This window comes from Pleurodeles waltl, chromosome 5 (genome assembly GCF_031143425.1).
Source record: "Pleurodeles waltl isolate 20211129_DDA chromosome 5, aPleWal1.hap1.20221129, whole genome shotgun sequence".
In the NCBI taxonomy this organism is placed as follows: Eukaryota; Metazoa; Chordata; class Amphibia; order Caudata; family Salamandridae; genus Pleurodeles; species Pleurodeles waltl.
Window position 1 is genome coordinate 409,058,570 of NC_090444.1, and position 24,036 is coordinate 409,082,605.

Below are 24,036 nucleotides of genomic sequence, written 5' to 3' on the forward strand. Positions count from 1 at the left end.
TGGGCAAGACAACCTTGGTATACCACACTACTAGACCTGTCAGTAGTACCTCATGTCAAACTACCCAACAGGCCAGATCTGTTAACACAACACAAACAACAGATCAGGCATCCAAACCCAGCATCGCTGAATCTAGCAATTTGGCTCCTGAAATCCTAGAATTTGGACACTTGAACCTCACACAAGAGTGTATGGAGGTCATAAAACAAGCTAGAAGACCATCCACTAGACACTGCTATGCAAGTAAATGGAAAAGATTTGTTTGTTACTGCCATAATAATCAAGTCCAACCATTGCATGCATCTCCAAAAGATGTAGTAGGATATTTACTACATTTACAAAAATCAAATCTAGCTTTCTCTTCCATAAAAAAACATCTTGCAGCAATATCTGCTTACCTGCAGATTACTCATTCAACTTCCCTATTTAGAATACCTGTCATTAAAGTGTTTATGGAGGGCCTAAAGAGAATTATACCACCAAGGACACCACCTGTTCCTTCATGGAACCTCAACATTGTCTTGACAAGGCTCATGGGTCCACCTTTCGAACCCATGCATTCTTGTGAAATGCAATACTTAACGTGGAAAGTTGCATTTCTCATTGCCATCACATCTCTAAGAAGAGTAAGTGAAATACAGGCGTTTACCATACAAGAACCATTTATTCAAATACACAAAAATAAGGTCGTTCTAAGAACAAATCCAAAATTCTTACCAAAGGTTATCTCACCGTTCCACTTAAACCAAACAGTGGAATTACCAGTGTTCTTCCCACAGCCAGATTCAATAGCTGAAAGAGCACTACATACATTAGACATCAAGAGAGCACTAATGTACTACATTGACAGGACAAAAGACATTAGGAAGACAAAACAACTATTTATTGCCTTCCAAAAACCTCATACAGGAAATCCAATTTCAAAACAAGGTATCGCCAGATGGATAGTAAAGTGCATCCAAACCTGCTATCTTAAAGCAAAGAGAGAACTGCCTATTACACCAAAGGCACACTCAACCAGAAAGAAAGGTGCTACTATGGCCTTTCTAGGAAATATTCCAATTACCGAAATATGTAAGGCAGCAACATGGTCTATGCCTCATACATTTACTAGACACTACTGTGTAGATGTGTTATCTGCACAACAGGCCACAGTAGGTCAAGCCGTACTAAGAGCTTTATTTCAAACTACTTCCACTCCTACAGGCTGAACCACCGCTTTTGGGGAGATAACTGCTTACTAGTCTATGCACAGCATGTGTATCTGCAGCTACACATGCCACCGAACGGAAAATGTCACTTACCCAGTGTACATCTGTTCGTGGCATTAGTCGCTGCAGATTCACATGCGCCCACCCTCCTCCCCGGGAGCCTGTAGCCGTTTAGAAGTAGATCTTGAACATTTGTACATTTGTAAATATATTACATTAAACCTTCATTTTGTACATACGTATTTATTCCATTGCATGGGCACTATTATTAGCATACACAACTCCTACCTCACCCTCTGCGGGGAAAACAATCTAAGATGGAGTCGACGCCCATGCGCAATGGAACCGAAGTGGGAGGAGTCCCTCGGTCTCGTGACTCGAAAATACTTCTTCGAAGAAAAACAACTTGTAACACTCCGACCCAACACCAGATGGCGGACTATGCACAGCATGTGAATCTGTAGCGACTAATGCCACGAACAGATGTACACGGGGTAAGTGACATTTTCCTTATCTTGTAGGGAAATCTCCATTAAGCCATAAGCAGCCCCCCCACCCCCGCAAGTATTGGACTTACCTGTCACTGACAATTATCTTCAAAAAATACTGAAGCAACTGCCAGCTGCTGAGCAAGATGGGATACTGGTGGTCTACAGCCTTATAGGCTTAGTTGCTGTTTTAGACTCTCATAACAGCAGCCTATGGGGCTACACTAGGATTACAGATAAGTAACTTGTATATACATTTATATTTCCTAGTGGCGGTCACCATTAGATAGTTATAGTTAGGTCTGCCCTTCCATAGGAAAAGCGTTTTTTGTGTTGCCCACCATTTAAATCTCCACACACTTTCCAAAAAGGTCCTACTTTTTGACAGGTTTGTGCATTGAAAGTTTCGGGTGATGGTCAAATGGGGGCTGAGGGTGAAAAAAAGGGGGTCCCAAAATGCACATATCCCCATGCCTTTTCCATAGACTTCCTTACTATTGGCTACAGCAAAAACCGCTGATCTGAATTACACTAAATCTGTCAGGATGCTAGATCTTGGTCTGTATATTGTGCTTTTTGTGATTTGGTGTATATACGTTCAGTAGTTTGGAGAAATTAAGGTTGAAAAATAATAGTTTAACTGGACACTCGGGAGAGTCTTGATACTCTTGCAGGAGCGCCAATTTCAAAAAATACATTGTTCTGGTTGTCCCACAGAGCTTTATTTCCCTTCGGCCATGTCTCTCACTCGGGAGAGTCTTGATACTCTTGCAGGAGCGCCAATTAAAAAAAATACATTGTTCTGGTTGTCCCACAGAGCTTTATTTCCCTTCGGCCATGTCTCTCCCGCAGGGGTCAGGCTAACAAAGCGAGTGCTTTGATTGGCTGCCACCAGCATGAGAAATTTTGCAATCAGCCATTGCAGGAATCTGGGACTTAATCCCCTGTCCTGAAGTTTATATTAAAAAAAAAAAGATGGGTGGGTGGGAGGCAGGGTAGGGGATACCTTGACACCCCGCCCCCTTACCCCCTCCCCACCAAGCCCCATCAGGTGGACCCAGAGGGACCCCACCATGGCCGAAAAGGAAAGAAAATGCAAAAGTGCTGCAATCCTGGGAGGCTCTTGCAGGATTGGGGAAAAAAAATAAATTAATAAACAGAATAGCGGCTTGGCCTCATTGCTGACATTTAGGTCCCAGGGAAAATCATAAAATAAAGGCAATGGGGCTGTGCGCCCAAAGCCCAGGCCCCCCTCCCCATAGCTCCATGAGCAGTTAAGTGCCCAAGGGGAGCCCACCCCTGGGGCTTAAATGTGTCAAAAAAGGTAAGTGGGAGTTGGGTTATGCAGCCTCTTCCCTGAGTGTTTAGAGGCCCTGGGGGACCCCATCCCTTGGGGCCACTAAACCTAAGTGAATGGACTCCCTCACTGAGCTATTATTGGTCCTTGAGATCCCATCAGCCCAGGCCAGCTCAAATGCTGTGTCCTTAAGGAGCCCACCCCTTGGACATAGAGGTTTCCCTGCTTGCAACTGAGCGAGCAGGGAAATCTGTATTTGTTCTCTTTTGTGGGAGCAAACACTTTCTTTTTCTTTTGGTCTGATCATACTGATGCGGGCAGCAAAACAGATGAAAAGATTGCTCCTGTCCAGAGGAAGCGACATAAGTAGCTGCTCCATGTGGGCAGGAGCAATGCCGGCTCCCGCTGTATGTGGCAAGCCGGCTGGGGCGGCGGGGGCCCTGGGTCAGCCCCTAACAGGAGCATCGTGGGTGCCCTGGGTGGACACCAGGACACCCACCTTTCAAAGTGCTGGGCCACGGGGGATGTGCTCTCCCTAGAACTGAAATTGGCCAGGGAGGGGATTGTTGGGACTGTGTTCAGTGACTCACATCCACACTGTAGGAAGTTGGCTCTGTATGCACTATTTCAAAGTAAGGAATAGTATGCACAGAGTCCAAGGGTTCCCCTTAGAGGTAAGATAGTGGCAAAAAGAGATAATACTAATGCTCTATTTTGTGGTAGTGTGGTTGAGCAGTAGGCTTATCAAAGGAGTAGTGTTAAGCATTTGTTGTACATACACACAGGCAATAAATGAGGAACACACACTCAGAGACAATTCCAGGCCAATAGGTTTTGTTATAGAAAAATATATTTTCTTAGTTTATTTTAAGAACCACAGGTTCAAATTCTACATGTAATATCTCATTTGAAAGGTATTGCAGGTAAGTACTTTAGGAACTTTGAATAATTACAGTAGCATATATACTTTTCACATAAAACACAAATAGCTGTTTTAAATGTGGACACAGTGCAATTTTCACAGTTCCTGGGGGAGGTAAAGTATTGTTAGTTTTTGCAGGTAAGTAACCCACCTACAGGGTTCAGTTTTGGGTCCAAGGTAGCCCACCGTTGGGGGTTCAGAGCAACCCCAAAGTTACCACACCAGCAGCTCCGGGCCGGTCAGGTGCCGAGGTCAAAGAGGTGCCCAAAACACATAGGCTTCAATGGAGAGAAGGGGGTGCCCCGGTTCCAGTCTGCCATCAGGTAAGTACCCGCGTCTTCGGAGGGCAGACCAGGGGGGTTTTGTAGGGCACCGGGGGGGACACAAGCTCACACAAAAAGTACACCCTCAGCGGCACTGGGGCGGCCGGGTGCAGTGTGCAAACACGCGTCGGGTTTCCAATGTAAATCAATGGGAGACCAAGGGGTCTCTTCAGCGGTGCAGGCAGGCAAGGGGGGGGGGGGGGGCTCCTCGGGGTAGCCACCACCTGGGCAAGGGAGAGGACTTCCTGGGGGTCACTCCTGCACTGAAGTTCCGTTCCTTCAGGTGCTGGGGGCTGCGGGTGCAGGGTATTTTCCAGCCGTCGGGATTTTAGAGTCAGGCAGTCGCGGTCAGGGGGAGCCTCGGGATTCCCTCTGCAGGCGTCGCTGTGGGGGGGTCAGGGGGGACAACTTTGGTTACTCACAGTCTCGGAGTCGCCGGAGGGTCCTCCCTGAGGTGTTGGTTCTCCACCAGTCGAGTCGGGGTCGCCGGGTGCAGTGTTGCAAGTCTCACGCTTCTTGCGGGGACTGCAGGGGTCTTTAAATCTGCTCCTCTGTAACAAAGTTGCAGTCTTTTTGGAGCAGGGCCGCTGTCCTCAGGAGTTTCTTGTCTTTCTTGAAGCAGGGCAGTCCTCTGAGGATTCAGAGGTCGCTGGTCCTTGGGAAAGCGTCGCTGGAGCAGGTTTCTTTAGAAGGCAGGAGACAGGCCGGTAGGACTGGGGCCAAAGCAGTTGGTGTCTTCTTTTCTTCTTCTGCAGGGTTCTTTCAGCTCAGCAGTCCTCTTCTTCTTGTAGTTTCAGGAATCTAAATTCTTAGGTTCAGGGAAGCCCTTAAATACTAAATTTAAGGGCGTGTTTAGGTCTGGGGGGTTAGTAGCCAATGGCTACTAGCCCTGAGGGTGGGTACACCCTCTTTGTGCCTCCTCCCAAGGGGAGGGGGTCACATTCCTATCCCTATTGGGGGAATCCTCCTTCTACAAGATGAAGGATTTCTAAAAGTCAGTCACCTCAGCTCAGGACACCTTAGGGGCTGTCCTGACTGGCCAGTGACTCCTCCTTGTTTTTCTCATTATCTATCCTGGACTTGCCGCCAAAAGTGGGGGCTGTGTCCAGGGGGCGGGCATCTCCACTAGCTGGAGTACCCTGGGGCATTGTAACACGAAGCTTGAGCCTTTGAAGCTCACTGCTAGGTGTTACAGTTCCTGCAGGGGGGAGGTGTGAAGCACCTCCACCCAGAGCAGGCTTTGTTTCTGTCCTCAGAGAGCACAAAGGCTCTCACCGCATGGGGTCAGAAACTTGTCTCTCAGCAGCAGGCTGGCACAGACCAGTCAGTCCTGCACTGAACAATTGGGTAAAATACAGGGGTTATCTCTGAGATGCCCTCTGTGTGCATTTTTTAATAAATCCAACACTGGCATCAGTGTGGGTTTATTATTCTGAGAAGTTTGATACTAAACTTCCCAGTATTCAGTGTAGCCATTATGGAGCTGTGGAGTTCGTTTTTGACAGACTCCCAGCCCATATACTCTTATGGCTACCCTGCACTTACAATGTCTAAGGTTTTGCTTAGACACTGTAGGTGCATATGGTATAGTGCACCCTGCCTTAGGGCTGTAAGGCCTGCTAGAGGGGTGACTTATCTATGCCATAGGCAGTGTGAGGTTGGCATGGCACCCTGAGGGGAGTGCCATGTCGACTTAGTCATTTTCTCCCCACCAGCACACACAAGCTGGCAAGCAGTGTGTCTGTGCTGAGTGAGGGGTCCCTAGGGTAGCATAAGACATGCTGCAGCCCTTAGAGACCTTCCCTGGCATCATGGCCCTTGGTACCAGGGGTACCAGTTACAAGGGACTTACCTAGGTGCCAGGGTTGTGCCAATTGTGGAAACAATGGTACCTTTTAGGTGAAAGAACACTGGTGCTGGGGCCTGGTTAGCAGGGTCCCAGCACACTTCTCAGTCAAGTCAGCATCCGTATCAGGCAAAAAGTGGGGGGTAACTGCAACAGGGAGCCATTTCTTTACACCCACCTTCCCCTATATGTAAAAGAATGTCCTTAAGAGATGGGGTTCCCAGTGCCTAACAAGGCTTGTTGGGGGGGGGGGGGGGGGGGGGCACATGTACCCTTTCCCCTTTATATGAATAAGAGGTCCTTGGGGATGGGGTCCCCCGGCTGTTAATGGCTCAGGTAGGAGGCCATGAGACCCTCTCGCATTTAAAAAAAAAAAAAATAAAATAATAAAGTACATGGCCCTGGGTTCCCCAAGTCCTAAAGAGTCTCGGGAGGAGGTTCACAAAGAACTCCCTCCCCTTTTTCAGATAAATGTATAGCTCTGGGAGATGGGGTCCCCAGGGCCTAAAGAGGCCTCTTTAATTAAACAGACTGCCCAGGGGATGGGGTTCCCAAGGCCAGGCCAGAGGGCCAACCCCCCCCACTCCACACATCCAAAAGCCATGAATACTGTGCAGTTTACTGTATGAGGGGTTGTATTTACATTTAGTAATTACTACTTTGTTAAACCCTAGAAATTCACTGTCAAAAAACAAAGGTCAAAATACCATAGCTAAGTGAGTAGGTCAGTAATAACATCAATGTTTTGAACTAAAAAAAAAATGAACCAGTTAGAATTAACTATAACTTGCTGGCTCTGCCATGCACAGCTCAGATATTACATCACTCATGACATGTTCTGTGATGTCATTGATGAAATCACGGACATCATCATCCAACAAGTGTTGGTTTGAATTATAGTTTACATAGAGGCGCGTAACTACCATAGTACTTTTTTGTCTAATTTTGTAAAAGCCTGTTTCCGGATAATGGATGTAATCGTTTCATAGGTTTGTACACGTATTGAGCACTTAATAAATGTTTGCTGGTGCCAGTTGACAACTTGTGTTCAGCATGTTCCACACAAGTTTTTAGGCCTTGTGGAAAAGGTTTGCAACAGGGTGGAGATTCAACATACTAAGGGCCTTATTTAGAGTTTGGCGGATGGGTTACTAGATCCAGACCATGACGGAGATCCGTCCACTGTATTATGATGTCCTAAGGACATAATGGAATTGTAATAGGATGCGTCTCTTTTGTGACGGAGTTACCCCATTTGCCAAACTCTAAATTGTCTCAGAATGACAATTTCTATATATCATAGAAAACTGTGTGCACCAGGTATTAAGCTATGTGAATGGGGTTGTTTTGCATTCTGAAGATAGTGTGGCAGTTAAGTTTTCACTAGAGTATGAAGGCTGTCCATGGTAAAGCATTCGTTTTGGAACAGATTTTCAGTACTTTTAGTAACTTGGCTTTCTTTCAGCAGTTGTATGCTGATTGAACACTGTATGCATAAGGGTTTCCCAAATATCCGTAGTGATTGTTAATATGATTGTTAATGTGAACTAAGCAACCCATGAAGCGTATGTTATAGAGTAGATGCTGCAGATAGCGCATGCTTTCTACATCTAAGGGAATGGTTTCTGTGATGGCATTAATGATACCTCTTATTCTTCTGCGATCTGTACTTGTTTCATAGCTCTAATGCTATACCCTTATATAGAACAGTGTATACATAAGAAGCTTGAATTATCAGTATTGTCATAAATGAGCCCATAGAGCATGGCATGAGTAATATGACGTGAGGTCATAAGCAGTGCATTTGAGGGGGGGTTATAGTTCGCTTTGCCTTTATTTATTTTTCTTTTCCCAAAACGTTAATAATGATGAGGTGCATCTGTTGCAGAAAATGTGAGAAGCTGTACCTATGTTTCTAACTCTCGCATGGTATGTGCTAGGTTAAGGAAGTGTTTCGCTTTTTGTAAATTCCCCGTAATGACATTATTTATAACTGTTGTAAATTACAGAAGAGTAATAATTGCTGCCTGTTATAATTTTCAGGCCCTATTCTGAAATACATTTTTCATGTATTTTCCGTCAGTGCTTGGCGGCCTCCCAGGTCTTTCTTCTAACTTTGTGAATACATTTTGTAGCATAAATTGTAAATTGGTACAGGAGGCAATTGTAACTAGAACTTGAAGAAATGCAGTATAAATATATTTTATTTCTCTTTTGTAAGGCCACTTTATTGCACACTTACTTGCAGCATAGCCATGTTTGTTTGGATTCTTTTTCATTATGTCCCATTAGCTTTGAGTTACCTTGCTGAATTAGTTTCAGTTGAACGTAATGACATTACAGATAGGCATTGGTAGCCTGATTATTATATTTAATATTTTTTTTTTTAGTTGCTTTCATACTTAGGTTTTACTTGCAGCAATAATCATTGTTTGCTGGCATATGTAGCTGTAAATACACAGTGCTGCATACTTATGCCTTCTAGTGTTTGGTCTGGATGGTTGTGAGTTGTTTTTCTTTGAAAAGTCTTTTGAGTCACGAGGTATGGTGCTTTTTATAGGTATGATATACTCCTTTTGCTGGTAATGTGCATGGGTTTTGACTCAATTGTTAGCTTGTTTACTTCCGCTGTCTGGCCAGGTCGTGTTTTCGACGAGCTCCAGTTCGAGACTTTTTTTCCAACTCTTCCGTTCAGGATACCTCCCATGCTGTCTTTCAAATGCATATTTCCTATCCTTTGGGTTCCAGGATTTGAAGAAACTACCTGTCGGATCAGTGAGATCTGACAGAGGCCCGTCAGGCTGCCATTTTCTCAGTTTCATTCTAGAGGAGAATGAACTTCTAATGAAATGGACTCCCTTCCGTTTCTGCCATAAGTGCCACGCGAAGTTCCCATGGACTGGCCAGCACCAGATCTGTAACCTCTGTGTTTCTCTCCAGATCACAAAGTGGAGGACATGTTCTGGTTAAGTCTGTCATTTTTACACTTTTGAAAATCGGCTTACTTTTGAAGAGGCCATTGATATTCCTATGCCTCTTGCTAAATTTAAGAGGGTGGCTAGAGACCCTGATGACATACAACCTCCTTTGCCTTCTTCTCCACCACCAACTATACCACCACCCCCCGTTCACTACCTTATTCTCATGGTGACCCCTTGACATTACACCTCAGGACCGCCCCCTCCCTACCATAAATTTCCCAAAAGACACAGACCCGTGGTCACAATATGATGTTGACCCTCCCTCACACTGACACAGATGCCTATCTTTGCCACCAAATGTTACTATCTCCTTTCAGGAGCTCATTGAGAAGGAGGCTACTTATCAGGTGCCCCTAGACAAAGAGCCGATCGAGGATGATTTCTTCTTTGAAACACTAATGAAATGCCTCCTTGGCATGGTTTCCCCCTAACATTTTGCCTTTGCTGATGCCAAGTTTTGATTGAAAGTGTGCTGGGACCCTGCTAACCAGGTCCCAGCACCAGTGTTCTTTCCCTAAACTTTACATTTGTCTCCACAACTGGCACAGCCCTGGCACTCAGATAAGTCCCTTGTAACTGGTACGTCTGGTACCAAGGGCCCTGATGCCAGGGAAGGTCTCTAAGGGCTGCAGCATGTCTTATGCACCCTGGGGACCCATCACTCAGCACATGCACACTGCCTCTCAGCTTGTGTGTGCTGGTGGGGAGAAAATGACTAAGTCGACATGGCACTCCCCTCAGAGTGCCATGCCAACCTCACACTGCCTGTGGCATAGGTAAGTCACCCCTCTAGCAGGCCTTACAGCCCTAAGGCAGGGTGCACTATACCATAGGTGAAAGCATATGTGCATGAGCACTATGCCCCTACAGTGTCTAAGCAAAACCTTAGACATTGTAAGTACAGGATAGCCATAAGAGTATATGGTCTGGTAGTTTGTCAAACACGAACTCCACAGCACCATCATGGCTACACTGAAAACTGGGAAGCTTGGTATCAAACTTCTCAGCACAATAGATGCACACTGATGCCAGTGTGCAATGTAATGTAACATACACCCAGAGGGCATCTTGAAGGGCACCTGAATACCAATCTGACTTCAGGTGTAGGCTGATCAGGTTCTGCCAGCCTGCCACACACCAGACATGTTGCTGGCCACATGGGGAGAGTGCCTATGTCGCTCTGTGGCCAGGAACAAGCCTGCACTGGGTGGAGGTGCTTCTCACCTCCCCCTGCAGGAACTGTAACACCTGGCAGTGAGACTCAAAGGCTCACCCCTTTTTGTTACAGTGCCCCAGGGCATCCCAGGTATTGGAGATGCCCGCCCTTCCGGCCACTGCCCCCACGTTTGGCGCAAGGCTGGAGGAGATAATGAGAAAAACAAGGAGTCACCACCCACCAGTCAGGACAGCCCCTAAGGTGTCCTGGTGACCCCTGCCTTGAGAAATCCTCTATCTTGAGTTTGGAGGATTCCCCCAATAGGATTAGGGATGTGAGCCCCTCCCCACAGGGAGGAGGCACAAAGAGGGTGTAGCCACCCTCAAGGACAGTAGTCATTGGCTACTGCCCTCCCAGACCTAAGCACACCCCTGAATTCAGTGTTTAGGGGCACCCCTGAACCTAGGAAACTAGATTCCACCGCTGCTGACCTTACCGGCCTCTCTCCAACTTCGAAAACCTGCAACCGGCGACGCATCTGACAGGGACCAGCGACCTCTGAAGCCTCAGGACTGCCCTGGACCAAAGGACCAAGAAACTCCCGTGAGCAAAACCAGCTACTTCTCTGCAACAAAGAAGCAGCTGCCAAAGACTGCACGTTTTCCGCTGGAAGTGTGAGACTTCACACTCTGTACCTGACACTCCCAGCTCGAGATCCAGAGAACAAACACCAAAGGGAGGACTCCCCGGTGACTGTGGGCCCGTGAGTAACCAGAGACAACCCCCCCCCCCCCCGACCCCACACGACGACGCCTGCAGAGAGAATCCAGAGGCTCCCCCTGGCCGCGACTGCCTGTAACAAGGGACCTGACGCCTGGAACCAGCACTGCACCCGCAGCCCCCAGGACCAGAAGGAACCGAACCTCCGCACAGGAGTGACCCCCAGGTGACCCTCTGCCTAGCCCAGGTGGTGGTTGTCCCGAGAGCCAACTTCCTACAAACATTCAATACATCCCACAAGACCGCACAATTCCTTCCCAAGGGAAGGATGAGACACGCGGAGGAAATTTTTAAGGGTTCCTGCCAGGGAATATTTGATCACCCCACATGTGGAAAAGGAATACAAAGCTTCTCCCTCAGACCCTGTTTTTATTAGAGGTCGAATTCCTGCAGCTTTCCTGGTGGTCTCTAATAAAAGAAAGAGACAGTTCACAAGCGGCTAGCGATGCTCCGACTCATGACCAGGAGAGCAAGCTAACAGACGACTCTAGATAGCGGGTGGCTACTCAAGCCACCAACCCCTGGTGCATGGCCAACACTCAAGGCCTGCTTGCTAGGTGTAGGAAGTTGGCACTGTATATACCATCTCTGGCGATGCAGGCAGGTCGCAGGGGGTCTTGTCGGGCCAGCCAACGACTGGGCCAGGATGAAGGCCGCCTGCTGGTCACTCCTGCACTGGTAGGTGGTTCCTCTCGGTCCTGGGTGCTGCAGGTGCAGTGCTTGGTCCAGGCGTCTGGTTCCTTGGTTACCAGGCAGTTGCAGTCAGGGGGAGCCTCTCGATCCTCTATGGAGGAGTCTCTGTGGGGGAGCAGACAGGTCGACTCAGGGTGTCCACGTCGTTGGAGTCGCCTGGGAGGGGGGCATCTGGTGCAGTGTGTAGACTCGTGCTTCTGGCTGGAAGTGAGAGTCTTTTTAAAGTTGCTGTTTTGTTGCTGTTTCTGGAAGGAGCCTCTGTCCTTGGGAGGTTCTTGGTCCTTTAGGTGCAGGTCAGCCCTCGGAGGTCGCTTGTCCCGCTGGATTCATCACTGTACAGGTTCTTTGAGTCTGGAGACAGGCCTGTAGGGCTGGGGCCAAGTCAGTTGTCGTCTTCGTCTCTGCGGGGCTTTCAGGTCAGCAGTCCTTCTTGTTGTTGTAGGTTGCAGGAATCTGATTTCCTGGGTTCAGGGTCGCCCCTAAATACTCAATTTAAGGGTGTGTTTAGGTCTGGGGGGCAGTAGCCAATGGCTACTGTCCTTGAGGGTGGATACACCCTCCTTGTGCCTCCTCCCTGTAGGGAGGGGGGCACATCCCTAATTCTGTTGGGGGAATCCTCCAAAACCAAGATGGAGGATTTCCTAAGGCAGGGGTCACCACAGCTCGGGACATCTTAGGGGCTGTACTGACTGGTAGGAAACTCCTTGTTTTTCTCCTGATCTCCTCTGGACTTGCCGCCAAAAGTGGAGGCTGTGTCCGGAGGGGTGGGCATCTCCACTAGCTGGGATGCCCTGGGGTGCTGTAACAGGCATGAGCCTTTGATGCTCACTGCCAGGATTCACAGTTCCTGCAGGGGGAGGTGAGAAGCACCTCCACCCAGTGCAGGCTTTGTTCTTGGCCACAGAGGGACAAAGGCTCTCACCCCATGTGGCCAGAAACTCGTCTGGTTGTGGCAGGCTGGCAGGAACTGGTCAGCCTAACACTAGGAATTGGACTGGTATACAGGGGATATCCCCAAGATGCCCGCTGTGTGCATTTTTCAATAAATCCCACACTGGCATCAGTGTGGATTTATTGTGATGAGAAGTTTGATACCAAACTTCCCAGATTTCAGTGTAGCCATTATGGAACTGTGACAGACTCCCAGACCATATACTGTTTGTCTATCCTGCACTTAGTGTCTAAGATTTGGCTTAGACACTGTAGGGGCATAGTGCTCATGCAGCTATGACCTCACTTGTGGTATAGTGCACCCTGCCTTAGGGCTGTTCGGCCTGCTAGAGGGGTGACTTACCTATGCCACAGGCAGTGGGATGTGGGAATGGCACCCTGAGTGGAGTGCATGTCGACTTAGTCATTTTCTCCCCACCAGCACACACAAGCTGTGAGGCAGTGTGCATGAGGGGTCGCCAGGGTAACATAATACATGCTGCAGCCCTTAGACTTTCCCTGACCACACAGGGCCCTTGGTACTAGGGGTACCATTTACAAGGGACTTACCTGTGTGCCAGGGCTGTGCCAGTTGTGGGGACAAAGGTACAGTTTAGGGAAAGAGCACTGGTGCTGGGGCCTGGTTAGCAGGACCAGAGCACACTTTCAATCATAACTTGCATTAACAAAAGGCAAAAAGTTGGGGGGGGGGGGGTAACCATGCCAAGGAAGGCATTTCCTTACACTAGGTATGACTGTGCCCACTGGGATGAAATGGAGGAACTCTTACAATATCTCCCAGAGGAGCACAGAAAGAGTGGCCAAGAAATCATCATCGAAGTCCAGCTTATATATAATAAATCTGTTCGGTGCAACTTGGACTCTGCTGTCACGTCTGTGCGTGGCATCAACACCAGTGTCCTCATGCGCCGGCATGCATGTCTACGCATTTCCAGCTTCAAAACTGAGGTACAGCAAACCATCCTCAATGCATCTTTTGAAAAAGAGCACCTTCTAGGCCACCAGATCGATCAGGTGCTTGGACAGATGAAGAAAAATGAGGTGGCCAAATCCATGGGTACCTTCCAAAACCCTGGTTCTTGCAGTTCTTTCGTAGGCCAGTATAAGACAGCCTTCAAAACAATAGCCACCGACACTTCGTCCGCTTATTGAAAGGGACAGCCCTATTTATCCTACTTAGAGGATTTTGCAAAGGTCCCTACAGTGGCAGTAATAGCAGTGACTGTAGTGAAAAACCCTCTAGAGGCTCTACCACTGCCTCCCAGTAGTGACTCCCTTCACTCCATTTTGATCACATAATGCCCACATTTCCGTGGATGGTCCTGGTAGTGAACAAAATTACTTTGTGTGCTTATATGCATCTTGTGAAAGAGCACAATGCTTATACTCCCAGTGGAGCCTGCCGATAGAAAGATAGAATTTTATTTGGAAAAAAAACCAAAGGTCTTAGTTAACGCCAGGTATAACTAGGGGGCCTTTTCTTAAAGTAAAAAAAGTGCACCCTTGGTAAATGTCCTTGCACTAGTGCTGATTTGCGCCTTTCACAAATTCACAAGAATTTACAGACGTTGGCAAGGAAATTGTACTCCTGGGAAATATTTATTTGCTGCGTTTTATCACGAGCAAATAGATTTGCTCACATGAAAATCTGTTCAGTGTTTACTGTTTCACTTTCGCTTCAACCACTTTTTTCCTCAGTCCTGGAAAAAGTTTCTTCTGCCATTGTCGGGAGTAAATTTCCAGTTAGGTTTGCACAGACTCAAAAGGGCATTCCAGCACCGGAACTATTGCTTTCCACATCCTCCAGCCCCAGTATGTAGATGTGCTGAAAGGTAGCAAAATAAGAGAATTACTAGTATTCAAACCTTACTATAGTAGGAGCCCTTGAATAATCAGAGTGGGTATTATCAAAGTGAATGAAATTGCTGCCATAATGCGTTGCCGCACTATGTGGCATCATAGGGACAAGTGCATTTTTTCACAAGACGAGTAGATTTATGAAGCTAACTGTCCCATGGACAATTAGATATTTTACTAAATTTCACACACTTGATGGATATTCTTAAGGAGGCATACAAACCCACTACTAGAGCATGTTATGCAGCGAAATGCACCTTTAAAAAGGGCGGTGAGGTTGCTTGTAGATGCAACTTGATAGCCATCTTAGAGTGGTATAGCAATATGTATACAGCATAGTGTTGTAATACCGATCCAAAATTGCCTACCTGTTTCATAGACTGCATTGTGACCATCCTGAAAGAACAGCAAATACCAGAAATGTCCTAAAATGGCTGCCGTACTCTAGTGGTTTTTACTCTGCTTGCAATGCAGTTCCCTATGCTTTTTCAAAGGAAATACTGACGGGCAGCTATTATGGAACATTACTTTGTATATTTTCAAGATGGCTGCGAAATTATGTCTTGCTTAAGTTATGGCTGCAAACTCGGAAGTAAAAACAAAAAAAAAAAAAACATCCAATTGGCTACCTGCTACTGTGGACTTTGCCTGTCCATGTGACGTATTTCTACAAGCATTGACAAACCAACTAGCAGCAGAAATCAGGCACTGAGGTGCCTCATGAGTTGGCAACATTCCCTGCTGTCTGCAGTGGTATAAGATTGGGGGGGTGGGGAGAGAATCATGACGATAGGAAGTGCTGGGGAGGAAGAGAGGAGGGGGAAAGAAAAAGGAGTTGGAAAAGCAACCACCTTGTGTCCTACAGCTGAGTTGTCTGTGAAACATCAAAAGGAAAAATAGTTTACTGACGTAAACAGTGGATACTTACCCTCAACCAGTGAAAAAGCAGGGTGAAGCCTAAATGCTTTAAGGGCATAACAAGCACAAAACTAGGGAAGGACATTAACTCAGAAGCAGGGTAGTGAAATAAACACAGCCTTCCAGTCACGAGCAGTGTGCATCCCCAGGCGCACTTTAATAAATTAAGTGTTGACTGCTGTACACCAAGCATCTCAAGCTGTCTTTAGTGAGACCACAAAAAGAAGAGATAAGCAATCTTAACATCAGCTGTGTGTGCGTTCATTAGCCATGACTGTGCTGCTTTCTAAGAGCAAAGTACACCCTTTTAGAAGTTAATGCCTGCAAAAATCACTGTGGGGCGCATTTGGAAAACATTTCTGGAATGTCTGTCACATCTGGACCCCCCCTTACCTTTGAGTAAGGACATATTTTTCAGGTAAGTGTAATTTCTTCCTGGTCCGAGCAAAATTGCATTAATCAGCAGTAACAGTGCAATTGTCTGTTAAGTGACCAAATGGTAAGTACTGGGGGATCCATAAAAGTAAGCTTCAACTTTTCAGTAGGAATTCTTCCCTTATAACCCCGAATTGTAACGTGCCTTTTTATTTTCAATTAAGTATTTGAAATAATGCGGCTGATAATTATCCGAAGTGCTACATTAATTGTTAAATCCTTGCTTGTACAGTTTCAGGCTTCCTAAACATACTATACAGTTAAGCATTGCTACAATATAGCTGATTGTGTTTTGATAAAGTCTACAAAATTCTCTCCTTGCAAATACTGTTGCTCGCGTTTACAAAAGCTTTGACGATCATGCATGCATTGATATCTAAATGCTCACTACGTTTCCCACCTTCACTATGGGAATCTTAATTCAACTCCTAAACATTGAAAAGGTCCGCTCATCTGTGAGATCCTGGTGCGCTTTTATTAGAGATACTGGAAATTTTTTAAAAGCAGGCGTTAAAATATTAACATCACTTGTGTAAATCTAAGGGGCTGAAACTCCTTTCAAAATATCATTCATAACAAAGGAAGGAAGTTGAAGAAAAGTGAGTTAGAAAAGCAGCAGCATCGTGGAGCTCAAAGTGAACAATGAACCTTGAAGGTCTAAATAACCACAATGTCGTCGCTGGCAGTTACCGCCGTTCTTTTTCTTTCTTTTGAATAAGTTCCCTAACAATTGGGCTCTTCCCTTTGGACATCGTTCTCGAAAGTTCTGCTGCTTTGCCTTCACTGTTCGGAAAGCACCACCCCCCCCCTTGCCTTACCCCTCTGAAGTTCCCCTTCCGTGTGAGGTTACAACCAAAAAAGATTCCTGGGTCCTTTCTACAGACTTCCTGCCAGGCTTGCATGATATGAAGGAGAACAAACTTTCCGTTCTTGTTGTCTGGAAGACATTTAAGACCCGAGAGGATGAGATTGACAGGGAGGCAGAAACCTGAAGCAGAATGCCGATGCACAGTTACAGCACTCTTGAGATGCCAACAAAATGTACACCCATCCTCCTAAACCACACTGATCCAGCTTCTATAGTAAGCATTGAGGAGTGCTTAGATTAACGCCTCATAAATTGTGGTGTCTGTCAACAATGATTACTTTATGTCTGCCGTTTGCCTATCATTGAAAACTTCAAGATGGCAAAGGGAAAATACTAGTTTTGCCTTATGGGATTCCTTAGTAGAAGAAATAAAGAGGCTCCAACTCCTCCCTTGGTGTCATCAGGATGGTACTGCATGTGAGGTAAGAATTCAGTTTAATCAAAACGAACTGAGGCAGCAAATTGCTACAGAGCCTTGTAGGCAGTGAAACGTCTTGCTACCTTAAAGAAGTGTCCCTTCATGCAAATGCTGCTTACCTTGTGCCATCCATTTCTTCCTGGTTTCTTTGAAGTAATTTTTAATGAAAGGAGTTCTTAGCTATCAGTTTTTTTTTAGTTTTAATGGTATTCTCACTGGTAAGAGTAAAATCGGATACTGTATATGAGCGGAACAGTTCAATATTTATTAACTAAGATTACCATGATGAACGGGAAATAGTAGTTAATTTTTCGTTCAGATCTGTCTTGCACATTATTTTAGAATTGAAGGTGGGACTTCTTTAGAGGAGGGTTATTCAGGAATCTAGTACAGCCTAGTTAAAGTAAATGAAAAATACAAATAATGAAAATTATGTTGCAGTAATGTAACTTTTAAATTGCAGACTACGGGTGGTCCTTGCCAAGTCATAGTACACAAGTGGGAGACTCACCTGCAACCAAGATCAGTATGCCCTTTAGGTATGGCCATCAATTGCACCTTCAAAGAGCATATGCATTCAGTTTTGATTTTATTCTTTGCAGAAAAAGTTGTATTGTTGTTTTCATTTTCTTAACACACAACGACTGTTTGAAACAACCATGTTAATTGCATTAAACTTTATACATCTTTGTAATAGTGTCATGGGCCTCATTATGAAAGTAAGTTTTTCCAATGATTAATAATGAAGTTTAGTGTTTTTCGAAATACAAGGGTATACTTTGTGTTGGTCTTCACAATCTACCCAAGATTTGTCTTGATTGAAGTAACAATAAAATGTTGTTATATGCTGCACATTATTTGCAATGTCACCAGTTTTATCTTGACCTAGTTGTTTCTAGTCAGCCTAACTTTAAGGTTTTGGATCTATTTGGCCACCACAAATGCTCAGCGTGTTCCTCAAATGTGATGCACTGATACAAAGCTGCATTCGTATCAAGAATTAAAACTCTGTACTTGGACTCTTGCAGTGCTTCCAAGAGCTGGGAGACATGCTCGATTAATAACCCTGATTATGATAATTCAGTTCCTTCCCTGTATCAAGTGTTGGCTCTCTGCATTTTAAACTTCAAAGAAGAGATCATGAGAGTAGTGTGATACCTCCAATGTGTACCTCGTCTTGTGGCCTCCCAGAGAGCTACAGAGACACTTCACATCTGACTATGGCCTTTAACTAGTATTGCTCTGCACTAAACAGCCTGTTTTTTATAGTGCTAAACTCTGGGTTTTAGTCTATTTCAGGGCACTCCCATATTTGGCGGATAAGGGAACTGTGCCACGGGGAGTAGGTTTGCTCAGTCCGCAGTCTATAATGTGAATTGCCTTAATCAGACCTGTAGTCTCTGGGTTTGACAGCTGAAAAGCTAAACACTAGCCCTTCATGTCTTTAAAAGGACACTATCGTTAAATAAGTACCTGTTAGAGTCCTAGGAAGACTGTCTAGTCTGTTTGTGACTCAAGAAAAATACCTTTATCCAAATAGTTCCTTATTGCTCTTCTGGTGGTGTAGATATATTTGCATTGTAGGATCTTCTTTGATAATCCTAAATGCCGGAATAGTTCTCCACTGCCTGCATGGACCTCGGTATGCCATTTTGCGTAGTTGTTGAGATTACATTGTAAAATGTCCTTATCCATGAGTTCATGTAAAATCCTATACATGAAAGTCTATTGGAGATGCAATTTTTCTCCTGGATGTCCATAATGTGGCCATAGAATGTATAAAGTGTGCTGTAGCATCTGTCGTACAAAATCCCCTTTTAACATTGTGTACATGAAGGTAAAATAAACGCAGCATGTTAAACTTACTTCTGATGGAGACTTATAACCTCAGATTCATCTCCTTAGAATATTTCCAAGGCTTCTGACTGGATCTGGAAAATCTTGAGCAGTACCTCCACTAGGTGGCATCTACCTCGGTTGTGTTTTGCCCACTTTTTTCCGACATTTTGTCTATTCTTTTACAGCTGCTCCTAGTGTGCTTGCTACATGCCCTCCTTCAAGCCCATTGGAATAAAACCTTATAAGGATATCCGATAGCTGCCTGTATCCAATTACCTTTTGGCTTGCCTGTGGTGCCTAAGGTTGAGCCATGACTCCAGGACCTGTGCCGACCATGTCGCTGCATCCCAAGGCAATTCATGAGGGGGCAAAGAAGTTGATTTCAAAACGTTCAGCTTTCTGTAGCAAGTGCCGTGCTTCTAGGCCTCTCTCGACCTTACAACCAGTGGCCCAATCTCCTCCACAGAGTTCCACGGAGCTGGAGTGACCCCTGCATAACTCTAGGAGTTTTACAACACCACACACTTAATCTTTGGGCCAGCAGCTCTGTCTGGTGACTTTGAGCCCCACTGAGCTGAGAGATGCCACTGCTGGGTGAGGGTCTCCTCGGGTTCAAAGTCAGCGACTTCGGTCCCGACTCTGGAAGGCACCTCAGGATCAGCCTCCAGAGCTGTCCTGACGCCGGTCGTTCCAACTTGACCTTCCCCAGCATCGGTTAAGACATCGCTGCTCCTGGCACAGATTGTGCTCTGTCGGCATCGACCTTGTACTCATTCCTGACGACCCAGAGTCGGAACGACGTTGCTCGATGCCGATTCCATTTTCCATGGACTCTGCTGTGCCCAGGGTTGATCCTGAGCCCTAATACTATGGATATGGGGATAGTGTAGAGGGTTCACTGGACCCTTTAGAAGACTAGTTTGAGCCTGAAATACAGAGGAGGGAGTGTCTTATTCTGTGGTGGTGAGAAGGGCGGCTGAGGTTTTGAACCTCAAGCTTCCTTGTGTGGAGGTTAGGCCTAACCTCCTGACCGAAGTGCTTCAGCCTAGGGCCTCCAACTCAGAACCCCTTCTTCCCTTCAACAAAGCACTTACGGATGTCCTACTGGGGACCTGGTCTAAACCCAGCACAGGGGCTCCAGTGAATAGAACGATTGCCCACCGCCATCGGCCTGCGCCAAATTACCCAAATTTTGTTACCCAACACCCTACGCCTGAGAGCCTGGTCATCCAGGCTTCTTCATTCACAGGCGCTTTCCCTACTGCACCCTGGACAGGGAATCAAAAAGACTGGACAATTTAGAGAGATGTTTTCTTCTGCGGTCCATGAACACTGCAGGACAGCTATTCCCATACTGTCTGGGATACGGTCGCGCAAGTGCTGCTTCAAGTTCCCTCCCAAGCCCTGACAGATGGGAGAGACGCAGCCAAGTTCATGATCCGTTGTGGACTGTATTTGACCCTCTCACTAGGCAGATCGGTTGCATCGACGATGGCACTGAGACGCGCCCCCACCTCCCCCCGGTTGAGGACGTCTGGTATTCGGGGAATGTCCAGCAATCTTTGATGCGCATGCCCTTTGATGGCACTCGTCTCTTTGGAGACAAAGCGGACTCTGCTCTTGAGCGCTTTAAGGATTCCCGGGCTACAGCTCGGTCCCTTGGCCTCGCAGCCGCTTCTAACCCCCCCCCAGTCCGCCTCTTGCTTCTTTCATGGCTAGTGAAGGAGCACCCAACCACATCCATTTCCACTGGACCACCAACCGCGCATGCTGTACAGCCCAGCGTGTACGCGGGATCCACTAAGCTTATGGATCAGGGAGTCAGCAGGCTGCCCAGTCCACCCCCTCCACCTCCTCGGTATCAAAACCTGCCTAGTCTGTTGGGACATCTGGGACCAGTTGGTGGCAGAATTTGCCACCATCTGCCCCACTGGGAATCATTACCACGGACAGATGGGTTTTACAGATCATCTGAAGGGGCTACTCCCTCCCCTTTGAGACTTATCCTCCAGCCATGCCACCATCATTTGATCACCTGTCAGAGGATCATTTGCAACTTCTTCGTGAGGACGTCAATGCTTTCTTGGCCAAGAGAGCCATAGAGGGGGGCCCTGCACCAGAAGTAGGTCGTGGTTGCTATTCCGGCTACTTTCTGGTGCCCAAAAAGGACAAGGGTCTTCGCTCTATCCTAGACCTCCCATCCCTCAATCTCTTCCTCAAGAAGAAGTTCAAGATGTTAACCCTGGCTCAAGTCCTTTCTGCCCAGGACCCTGGAGACTGGATGGTTGTGTTGGACTTGCAGGATGTCTATTTCTGTATTCCCATCCTGCCAGCCCACAGACGTTACCTACGATTCGTGGTAGGTCACAAGCACTTTCAGTTCACTGTGCTCCCGTTTTGGCCTTTCAAGTGCCCCTCAGGTGTTCACGAAAGTGATGGTAGTGGTTACAGGTCATCTGGGCAGGTTAGGGGTCCCAGTCTTCCCCTACCTTGACGACTTGCTGTTGAAGGTGGACACGCCCCAGAAAGTTGTCTCCCACCTCCAGACTATGGCGAACCTCCTGCATTCGCTGGGGTTCATTATCAACGTGCCGAAGTCACACCTGATTCCCTCTCAAATGCTCCCTTTCATTGGAGCTGTTTTGGACACAGCACAGTTTCAGGCTTATTCTCCCGAAAAGCAAGTCCAGGATATTCAGGCTATGATACCGATGTTTCAGCCTCTATCCTGGTTTTCAGTGAGAATGACTCTGAGGCTGTTGGGCCTCTTGGCCCCCTGCATCCTGCTGGTCCAACATGCCGGGCTCTGCAGTGGGGCCTGAAGTTGCAGTGGGCTCAGCATCAGGGGAATCTCTCCAACATGGTTCAGATCTCAGAGGGAACTGCGAAAGACCTGCGGTGGTGGTTTTCGAATCCAGATTGGGTCAGTGGCAGATTCCTCTCCCTTCCCCCAACCAGATCTCACAGTAGTGACAGATGCATCACTCCTGGGATCGGGCGGCCACGTGGGAGAGGCAGAGATCAGAGGCCTCTGGGCTCCACATCAGCCTTTTGGAGCTCCGGGCGATCCGACTTGCATTGAAAGCATTTTTTCCCTCTCTCAAAGGCAAAGTAGTGCAGTTGTTCACCGACAACACCACTATGTAGTATTGCAACAAGCGGTGCTGAGTAGGGTAGTGGCCCCTTTATCAAGAGGCTGTTTGCTTCTAGACATGGCTGGAACGCCAGGGCATTTCCCTGGTGGTTCAACATCTGGCAGGGTCTCTGAACGTCAGAGCAGACAAACTCCGCCGTCAATGCGTAATCTATCCCAAATGGCATCTCCATCCGGAGGTGGCGCAAGGTCTCTTTCAGCCGTGAGGAGAGCCTGGGTTGGTTCGCCTCCGCAGAGAACACGAAATGTCAACTGTTTTGCGTGTTGGAGTTTCCAAGACAGCACTCTCTCTGCGACACTTTTAGTCACGAGTGGAACTCCGGCCCTCCTTTACCCCTTCTTGCCAATGCCACTTCTGCCCAGAGTTCTGAAGATCAGGTGCTGGGCCCAAATAAGTTTGGCTCCGGACTGGACACGAAGAGTCTGTTATTCCAAGCTCTTGAGCATGGCCATCGATCATCTGATCAGACTGCCCCTTAAGGAGGATCGTCTGTCACATCAGCAGGGGACGGTTGTCCACCCAAACCTACCCAGTTTCTGCCTCCTTGTGTGGAGATTGAGCGGCAGAAATTGATGGCTTTTGACCTTCCTCCCACAGTCTGTAATGTCATCTTGTCAGCCAGTCGTCCCTCCACCAAAACGGTATACGCCTGTCGTTGGAAGAAATTTGTGGCATGGTGTATCAACAAATCTGTTGATTCCCCTCTCTGCACCTCTCTCAAAGGTTCTCCTCTTTATTCTCTCTTGCCCAGCAGGACTCTACTCTGGACACCCTCAAGAGATATTTGTCTGCCACCGCTGCCTTTCTACGGCTACCAGACCAACCTTCCCTTTCCAAATCTCCCATTGTTGGGAGGTTTCTTAAAGGCCTCACTCATGTTTCCTCCTGTCCCATTAATCACGCCCCAGTGGGATTTGAACTTGCTCCTCACATGCCTCGTGCCCCCATTTCGAGCCATTCCACAACTGTCCTATATTGCTCTTAACCCTTAAAACAGCTTTCTCGATTGCTATCACCTCTGCTCGCAGAGTAAATGAGCTCTAGGCCCTTTCTTCGAAGCCACCATTCCTAGCAGTGCATCCTGAGAAAGTGGTGCTTTGTACCCGGGCTTTCTTTCTTCCCAGAGTGGTGACACTTTTTCACATAGGCCAATCGATCACCTTGCCTACTTTTTACGCACCCCCACATTCCTCTCATGAGGAGGAGACTCCACCATCTGGATCCAAAAAGAGTTTTGGTGTTCTATCTAGATCGTACCAAAGAATTCGGGTGGACGATCAACTCTTTGTGGGATATGTGGGTGCGAAGAAAGGGAAGGTGGTGCAGAAGAGGACCATCTCACGATGGGAAGTCCTTTGCATCAAGATGTGCTACGCTTTGGCGAAAAAAGCAACCCCCTGAGTGTTTGCGTGCTCATTCAACCAGAGCAACTGCTGCTACCACAGCGTTAGCACGTGGAGTTCCAGTCCCTGATATCTGTCAGGCCGCAACATGAGTGTTCTTACATATGTTCACAAAACACTACTGCCTGGACAATCTGGACTGCAGGGACGGCTGCTTTGGCCGTTTGGCCCTGCAGGACTTTTTGGTGTGATATTAGATTGCCGCCCACCACTGGGGATGGTATTGCTCGGGTATCTGTTCAAAGGTAAGGAATCTGCAACTAGAAGTATCTATCAGCTGTAAAAGTTACTTACCTTCGGTAAAGATATATCTGGTAGAGACATATTCTAGTTGCAGATTCCTTACTGACCCACCCATCTTCCCCGCACTGCAAACTGATTTCTAGGGAGAGGTACTTCTCTGTAAGGGCCCTAGTTTTGGCACACCATTCTCAGTGTTCTTCATGGCTCTGCACTGCTGGTGTGGAAAGTCATGAAAAGAAACTGATGTCAGCG

The 24,036-nt window shown here is 47.0% G+C and overlaps 1 protein-coding gene across 5 annotated transcripts in view; it reads left to right on the forward strand.

Moving 5' to 3' along the window:
• GPCPD1 (glycerophosphocholine phosphodiesterase 1) overlaps positions 1 to 24,036 on the forward strand; it is a 741,593-nt gene that overhangs the window by 138,012 nt on the left and 579,545 nt on the right. For all 5 annotated transcript variants that reach the window (XM_069234162.1, XM_069234166.1, XM_069234163.1 and 2 more), the window contains exon 5: positions 17,608 to 17,683. In XM_069234162.1, coding sequence (XP_069090263.1) covers positions 17,608 to 17,683 — 76 coding nt within the window. The remainder of the gene's footprint in view (positions 1 to 17,607; positions 17,684 to 24,036) is intronic.